Source organism: Myotis davidii, unplaced genomic scaffold (genome assembly GCF_000327345.1).
Source record: "Myotis davidii unplaced genomic scaffold, ASM32734v1 scaffold960, whole genome shotgun sequence".
NCBI classification, from domain to species: domain Eukaryota; kingdom Metazoa; phylum Chordata; class Mammalia; order Chiroptera; family Vespertilionidae; genus Myotis; species Myotis davidii.
This window is the reverse complement of record NW_006293003.1, coordinates 1,463,264-1,472,157: the sequence shown is the minus strand read 5'-3', so window position 1 is coordinate 1,472,157 and position 8,894 is coordinate 1,463,264. Positions and strand designations below refer to the sequence as shown.

The following is an 8,894-nucleotide window of genomic DNA, read 5'->3' as shown; positions in this document are numbered from 1 at the left end:
CATCTCTACTTCCTCCTCTTCCCTCCCTTCCTCCTCTTCTTCTTTCCCTTCTTCCTCTTCTCTGTCTTCTTCCCCTTGTCCCACTTGTCCCCCTTCCTTATCCCCTTCCTCCTCCTCCTCCTCTCCTTCCCCCTCTCCTTCCTCAATCTCTATCCCTTTGTTTGTTTCCTCCTGATGGCCTTGTTCCCTCTCTTTTTGCTCCTGTTTCTTCTCTTCTAAATTGTTCTCTCCCTTACCCTGGCTCTCCATTTCTCCTCCTCCTCTGTCTTTTTCCTCTTCTCCCTCTTCACTTTGCCTTTGTTCCACTTGTGAATTACTCTCCTTCCAGATTCCCTCACATCCACCTTCATGCACATCTTCTGCTTCTCCCCCTGACTTTCCATTGCCCTCACTCACCTCTGCTCTGTTTGTAAGGTCATCTGATAGGCTCTTTGCTTCCTCCTCCTCCTTTCCTCCAGGCATCTCCACATTTTCCTCTACCTCTTGCTCCTCTATTCCACTTCCTTCTAAATCCTCTGCTCCTTCCTCTTCCTCTGGAATTTCTGGCAAGCGGTCAGACTTAAAATCATATTTTGCTATGAATTCGGATATTTTGAGTTCAGTATCTTCCTCTTGTTCAATACATTTTCTGATATACCATAAGTTTTGGTCAGTTTCCATTTCATCATCATCTTTTTCTCCACTACTACATTCTACTGACTCAGGCCACTCGAAGCCATCAGTTGTACTGTGCTGACTTTCACTTTCACCTTCCAAGTAACTATATGGCTCCTCTATAGATTCTCTTTCATTGTCAAAGATCCCATCTTGCTTGTTCCTTTTCCTTTCTTTAACAAAATAATTTTCTTCAAAATCCTCATCAATATCCGTGACTCTATTTGGCAATTCATCAAGGAATCTGTTAATATCTTCTATATTCTCTTCACTTTTTCTTATATCCTCCAGACCTGCCATTTCTGCCAGCATAGTTTCCTTCTCAGAGGCCATCTCTCTTTCTTCTGAATCTTTCTGACTGCCTTCTCCATCACTTTTATTTTCTATTTCCTTATCATCGAGTGGATAAATACTATTTTTAAATCTAGATGTCTCTTTTTGTAAGCCCTTCTCATTGGTATCAGCCTGAGGCCCAGGTTGTCCTGAGTCATGACCTACATCCTCATCTGAACATGCTTCCAGCTTCCCAGTTGTTGGTACCATGAATGTTTCTTTAGCCAAAATTTGTTTATATGATTTTCCTTCTTTCATTTTTTGAGACATCTCTTCACTTTCATATTCATTGCTATAATCATTTTCAGTATGAGCTGTATGCTGCTTCAATTTCTCAATTGACTCTTGTTTCTGTAAATTTTTTGAAGTAATTGTCATACTTCTATTAGTTAACAAAGGTAACTTATTTACTACAAAAACTGCCAAAATTTCACATTATCAGTTTCACTAAGAGAACAAAAATGTCCAGTTTTACCAAACATTTTGCCTAGATTTTGTTTTCTTTGGGTATAATTTATGCTGCTCTCTAAGTCTATGGTACATTTAATTTTGATTTAGTAACATTTGTCTGTATTTAACTTTCAAATTCTTACTACTTGCTTTAATTTTGCCATTACTTACAGTACCATCAATATTTATTCTCTGACCCTTTTCTAAATCTGAATAAATTCTTAAATATAATACATTTTCAGATTGATTTTGCAAAATATTGTATAAAATTTATACTTCTCTTGCATGCAGTGCAGTTCAGCTTAATTTTTTTCTACCTTTCTTATTGTTTTAATTATCAAATTTTGATTGGTCTTTCAATTCCATAAATTTCACAAAATTAAAGAAAATAAATGAAAATGTAAAATTTCTAAAAATTGAAAAAAAAGAAATAGAAGAAAATAGCTGGGATAAAAACTGAAAATGAAATCAACATACTACATAATAATGAATATATTTTTCTTTTCAAAACAAAATCTTGGGTTTTCAAAATTTTGACCCTATTATTATATCCTTTAATTATAATAATTTGCATACCTAAAAAAACACTGCAAGGAAAATACTTAAGGTTAAAATGTAAGATTTTAATTAAAACTATAAAATTAAACATTGATATTTGAATGATACATTAAGAATTGAAGCCCAGCCCACATGGCTCAGTAGTTGAACATTGATCTATGAGCCAGGAGGTCATGGTTCAATTCCTGGTCAGGCATGTGCCCAGACTGTGGGCTTCATCCTTAGTGTGGGGCGTGCAGGAGGCAGCCAATCAATGATTCTCTCATATCATTGATGTTTCTATCTCTTTCCTCCTCTCCCTCTCTGAAACCAATAATAAAAATGTATTTTTTTAAAAAATTGAAATTAATTTCCTGCTGGACAAAATAAGGCAAAAATCAAACTGTTGACCTAAATTTGCAAGCTAATAGGTTGAATATTTCATTAACTTGAATCTCTGGGTAGTAAAACCTCACTAAATCAAGTTTTATAAATTGTGGTAAGTGTTAGGCCCAGAAAGAGGTCATAATTTTTTTTGCTAAAGAAATTATTTAAAAAGCACAAATTAAAAATTAATATATAGAAATACTATAATAAATTTCTTTTTATTTACCAAAGTAAGCCTGATAGGGCTTCTAATTAAAAAGAGTATGTGAAGTATAAAATACATTATCAATTAAAAAAGAAATCTTTCTTTATCTGTTTGTTCTAGGTCCTATTCTTTAGAAAGTCATAATTCTTTCATGAGCCCTGAGAGAGACAGAGGCCCATGTGCCAGAAATGATTCCTAAACGTATATGCCTTTTTTCCCCCAGAGCAAAAAAGCAGCACAGAAGAGGCAGAGCCCAAAGTCTAAGACAAGAGGAAGGAAAAACACAGAAAAGCTGTCTGCTCAGAAGTCAGAATCAGTCAACATTCACTGAGCTTCCACCACTGTATTAAAAACAGCTCTCCCATATAGAAAAAAATGCTGTTATTCACCTTGTCTCTGTCAGTAAAATAAAGATAAACCTAATGAAGATTAATACTAAATTTCTATAATTTAGCAAGATGCTCTTGCACTTCAGTTACTTTTAATGATTGTTAGCTTAACAATGTGTAAATGGCACTAAAAATATAAATGAAATGTTTTCTATAGCCTTCTTCAATTTATTTTTCTCCAATTTATTCTTCTAATCCTCAAACTCCTCATGCTTTCACCCCACTGGTCCATAAAACTAGGAAAAGCAAGTGATTTTAGGGGAGACCTTTATCTCTCCACAGCTGTGATAACCAGAATATTCCTTCCTCTTGTTATTCACTTGCTATTCATTAAAGGTCTGTTTTTATCAATCATGCACAGTTTCTGACTAATTTTCAAATGTTTAATCTTATTTTTATGCTACCAATTCCTTGACAAATTAAAGCCCATTCCAAACATTTGAAAAGCCATTAAATATTTTCACCAAAACCGCACAAAAGATGTCAATATAATTCTGTAAGGTCAGAACAGTTACTCATCCAAAGCAATAGCAAAGCAATACTCAAGTAAAGTCAGAGAGCCACGCTGATAAACAGTAGGCTCTTCCAATGCTTAAGAATTACAACAATACTCTTTTGCCTTTATGACAAGAAATAATGGCTAGTCTGACTTGTTAAGCGACTGCAAAGAGCAAATTTCAGCATTGGAAATGCAGTCAATCTTGTTGCATTACAGAAAATACACACCAACAGAACAAGCCCAAATTAAGGCGATCTACATTATATTCCTGTCTTTTCAATTCTAAAGCGAATGCTTACCTTTCTTGTGTTCTTTCCAGAAACCTTTCAGAGAAAAAAAATTTAAACTGTTCTTACCCACCATAATAAAAATAACTCTGTATATTATACCTTTTGTTTTTGTATTGGTGATAATTTTAAAGACTTTTCATTGGAATTTAGGCTCATCATATGTGTCTGAAATAAATAACAAATAAATGTTCTAAAAACAATGAAAACTATATATATATATAATTATATATTTATACATTCTATTATATAAATAATACAAAACAGCTCAGATAGTAATAAACTCACAATTGAATACTTATAATGTGAGGATTGAAATGAATTTTATTGCATGTAACCTATACCTCAATAAACCTGATTTAAAAATAGCAAAAGGAAACCAAAACAAAAAGCATTCTATGTATATAACAGAACAGTATAGGAAATACATACATACATACAAATACCTTAAGAAATTCAAACTTATATCTAGATACATAAATAAGAAAGCCATTACCATATTTAACACATCAGTAGTTTCTCCAAGGCTTTTTGAATCCACTGATGAGCTGTCTATATCCTTCACTTTGGTCATTTTATCTTGAAAATAATCTGAATGATTAAAAGATAAAAGAGAAAAACAGATTTCAAAGGAAAAGTGAAAGACAGCTAGATAATAAACAAAATTATTCTGTAATATAAAGTGCAGATGTAATTTTATGGAAGGTCCTTTAACGACGTGTTAAGGGAATTGAACAGAATTCATTCCAGTGACAATTGGTTTTAAAATTTCTTTTTGCAAATTTGAAGATTTTGACACTGATGAGATAACAAATGCTGCATCCATATGAACAGGAAAACACTATTCCTTTGGGATCAGTATTACCCAGATATTAAGCACTGTAGAAGTGAGTCCGCAAAAAGGGACCCAATGACCCACATCCTCCTGATATGCATAACTCAGTGTGGTATCTTTACACATTTTATGAGATTGATCTGTATGGCCAGTAAAATAAAGCTGACATAATTGTGATGTTGTGTCTTGGTCCCACATGTTCTTTCTTTATTGGATCACTTGTTCTGGGAGAAGTCATGTTGTGAACATCCCTAGGGAGAAGCCCATGTGCTGAGGAAGTGAAGCCCCGTGACTATGGCCATCTGAGTGAGCACGGAAAAGTATTTGCCAGGCCCAATCCAGCCTTCAGATGACTGACAGCTTGTCTACAACTGCATGAAATGCCCTGAGCCAGAACTACTCAGCTAGACCGCTCCTGGATTCCTAATCCTCAGAAACTGTGTGGGATAATAAATATTTGTTGTTTTAACCCTATAAGTTTCAGAGTTATTTGTTATGTAGCAACAGATAACTAGTACAACCACCTAGAAACTTGTGCTTGTGCAAGTGAGCATCACGTGTCTCACTTGTTCACTTTAAGCGGTTAGCTCTTAGTTGAAGCATCAGTGTTGTGCTCGTATTTGTGCTTGCAGTTATTTTGCAAAACTTCGTTTTTTGGGTGTCCAGAACGGATTAATGGCATTTCAATTCATTGTAATGGTGAAAATTGATTTGACATACAAGTAAATTGAGTTACGAGCTCCATCACGGAACGAATTAAACTCGTAAGTCAAGGCCCCACTGTACTAAAAATTATCTCTGCCATAGTCCTTAATCCCAAATATCTTCTTCATTAGAAACCTACTATTTACTCTGATCTCCTGGTCTTGGCTTCTTGTCCTGCCTCTATCATCCAAGCACATGCCCTGAAGTAACATATACATACTTGTAAGATACACAAATGTCTGTAAACAAAATTATTTAGAAGAGGTATGTAATAGCTAAAGAGCTGGGATTACAATTTAAAACATAAAAGCTATATTTAACAGGTAGTGAGGTAGAGGTATTAATAACCATGAATATATTTACTAAGGTGTTTCTAGACTAAATGCTAAGTATTTTATACGCCTTACACTTAACTGTCACAATCACTCTCTAAAATAGGTATTATTAAACTCATTTCAAAGATAGGGAAATTGAGGCTTATAAGTCAAGCCTCAATTTATTAACAAGTCACATAGTTAATAAATATCAGAGCTATCATCCGGCCCCAGATCAATTTAACTCCATAACCAAAGCTCTTAACCACTATGCTATACTACCTTAAATGCAGAACTTCACACAGGTCCAGAGGACCTGCATTCAAACCCATTCACTTCATTTATAAGCTGATCTTGGACAAGTCACTCAATCTCTTCAACCCTTTCTTTTTTCCATCTATAAAAATAAAGAATATAACTCCTATCTAATTCACAGAGTTGCTTCAGGGTTTAAAGGAGACAATGTAAGCTAAAGTACTATGCATGCCAAACACTGCTTGCTATTTGATTTGAGTTCAAATGAGTGATGTCAGTCTTTAGGAAGAAAACAGTTTAATTGAAGAAAACATCTTAAGGTAAACATGAAAGCAACAGGAATAAAAGCTACATTTTTTTCTCAGAGCAGGTAGAATATCAAATATTACCTGGTTCCATGGGCTTTATGGAGTCCTCCTTTTCAGTCATTTTCTCTGGCAGATTATTTGTAAATATGCAGAAAGGAACTGAACTTGGGGAAAAACAAATAGATGACCCAAGAGTCCCTTTAATTGGAGGTAGCGCTTGCATCATTTGAAGAGAATCTGAGGATTTCTCCTTTTGTTAAAAAAAAACAAACACCAGTTAAATAAATTGTTAGATGTTTTATACATTTCATAGAGACATCAAATGCCCTGTGGTTGATAAAAATACTTGAGGGAGAATTCAAAGTTGACCAACATCCCACACCATCCTATATAATAAAGAGGTAATATGCAAATTAACCCTCACACCCTCACAAGATGGCTGCTTACGACCAGGCTGACAGGGGGGTTAGTGAGGGATGACTAAACGACTGAACAAGCAGGCTGCATGGGGTGACCAGGCCAGGAGGGGGGTTAGTGAGGGACCACCAAATGCGATGTCATCACAAGAGGGCCACCACAAGATGGCTGCCCTCACGTCGTCACAAGATGGCTGCCACAAGATGGCAGGCAGGGGAGGGCAGTTTGGGGTGATCAGGTCAGCAGGGGAGTGGTTAGGGGGCAATCAGGCTGATAGGCAGAAGTGGTTAGGGGCAATCAGGCAGGCAAGCAGGCGAGCGGTTAGGAGCCAACGGTCCCAGATTGTGAAGGGGATGTCAGACTGCCAGTTTAGGCCCAATCCCACAGGACATCCTTCAAGGGGTCCCTGATTGAAGAGGGTGCAGGCTGGCCTGAGGGGGAACCCGCCCCCCTGCACGAATTTCATACACCGGGCCTCTAGTTCATTTTATATAATCCCCAAAGGCTCAAAATGTTTTGTTTTGTTAACTCTGTATCAAAGTTGCTTTAAATTGTCAATTTGTAAGCCTCTTTTTCACATGATGGTGAAATATACATTTGTTTTCTCTGCCTTCCTTGAGAAACAAAAAATTACTCATGAGACATAAACAACAACTACAAAATGCTTATGGGATATATATCAATCTTTCCATAGATACTCTTCCATAAAAAAGTCAAACTAAACCTTTTACCTCAAAAGGAATACATTTTGCAACTTAAACCAATTTTTTAAAAAAGGAATGTCTCGCCTGGCCAGTGTGGGTCAGTGATTGAGCATAGACCTATGAACCAGGAGGTCACGGTTCGATTCCCGATCAGGGCACATGCTAGGGTTTTAGACTCAATCCCAAGTAGGGGGCATGCAGGAGGCAGCCGATCAATGATTCTCATTCACCATTGATGTTTCTATCTCTCTCTCCCTCTCGCTTTCTCTCTGAAATCAATAAGAAAATATTTTTAAAAATTTTAGTATCACTGAAATAATTTTAAAGGCCAGAATAAGACTCTCTCAATTTAATTGAAAAAATATCCCCTTTCTCAAACTGAAGTCCTTATTTCTTTGTTTTCCATGTTTCATTGTTTATAGCATATAACCTTCCACTGCTCATGAGGTATAACTAAAAGATAGAAGCAAAGTAAAAGTCAATTCACATGCAGTTGAGAAAACAACTCTCAACATTCAATCTGAGGTGATATTAGCCAAAGCTATTCAAAATAATTTAAATTTTCTAATTTGTATGTTTAACAGTTTAAATGAGTTCCCTTTAAAAGCTTATAAAACCTCAATTCTAATAATTTTATTTAGTAAATGTTTCTGGCAAGTCCCTTCATAGATTTAAAAAGAAAATGGATCTTTTTCTTCCAGTTTTCTTTGTAGTAATAGACAATACTATTATGTAGATTAGGCCATAATCATACCCTCTCTCTTCGGCGCACACGTGCTGATAAAGTTCTATGGAATATGTTTCTTGAGGTCAGATCGGTGATGGACAGAGAAGCTGCTGCAGGTATGCGAGAATCACGAATTTTCCCAAGTTCAATTTTTTCTATAACAGGTCGTGGAGTGGCAAACACTACCATGTGACATCCACCACAGGCAACCTGCAGCATAAATTGACAGATAATTTAATTGACACTGGCTTCAAACACAAGTAGGTTTTTAACAGTTTTTAGCTACAAAACATTTACTTAGTGGTAGACTTTCTATGCTGAATGACTCTCTCTCTGGACATACACATACTCACACACACACACACACACACACACACACACACACAATTTATAATATACAGTTGATTCTTGAACAACACAGGTTTGAACTACACAGGTCCACTTATATGTTTATTTATTTTTTGTAAATAGACAGTTGGCTCTCCATATCCCTGGGTTTCACATCTGTGAATTCAACCAACTGTGGATTGAAAACAGTATTTCCGATCCACAGCTGGGAATCCAAAGATGCAGAGGGCTGACTGTATGCATTGTTCTAGCCATCCTATCTAATAATAGACAAACATGGTAATTAACCATACCTCCACTATGCTTCCCATTGGCTAATCAGCAAGATATGCAAATTAACTGTCAACAAATATGGCGGCCGGCAGTCATGGAGCTGGAGCAAGCAGAAACCAATGTATTTTAAAATACAAATACTTTGGAGGAGAAAATACATACAAGGTAAAAAGCATATCCAGGGACTTCTAATCAGAAAAAACATGCTGGGACAATGGAACACATTTTTCAAAATGACTAAAACGCAAAAATGTGACAAAAATACAA

General features: G+C 35.9%; 1 protein-coding gene across 1 annotated transcript in view; it reads right to left on the bottom strand.

Moving 5' to 3' along the window:
* Positions 1 to 8,894, bottom strand: part of RPGR (retinitis pigmentosa GTPase regulator) — a 58,253-nt gene that overhangs the window by 24,820 nt on the left and 24,539 nt on the right. Inside the window, exons 10-13 of the mRNA XM_015565792.1 lie at positions 8,034 to 8,216; positions 6,240 to 6,408; positions 4,238 to 4,332; positions 397 to 1,338 (exon numbers count right to left, since the gene is read on the bottom strand). Of these exons, the coding sequence (XP_015421278.1) occupies positions 397 to 1,338; positions 4,238 to 4,332; positions 6,240 to 6,408; positions 8,034 to 8,216 (1,389 nt within the window). The remainder of the gene's footprint in view (positions 1 to 396; positions 1,339 to 4,237; positions 4,333 to 6,239; positions 6,409 to 8,033; positions 8,217 to 8,894) is intronic.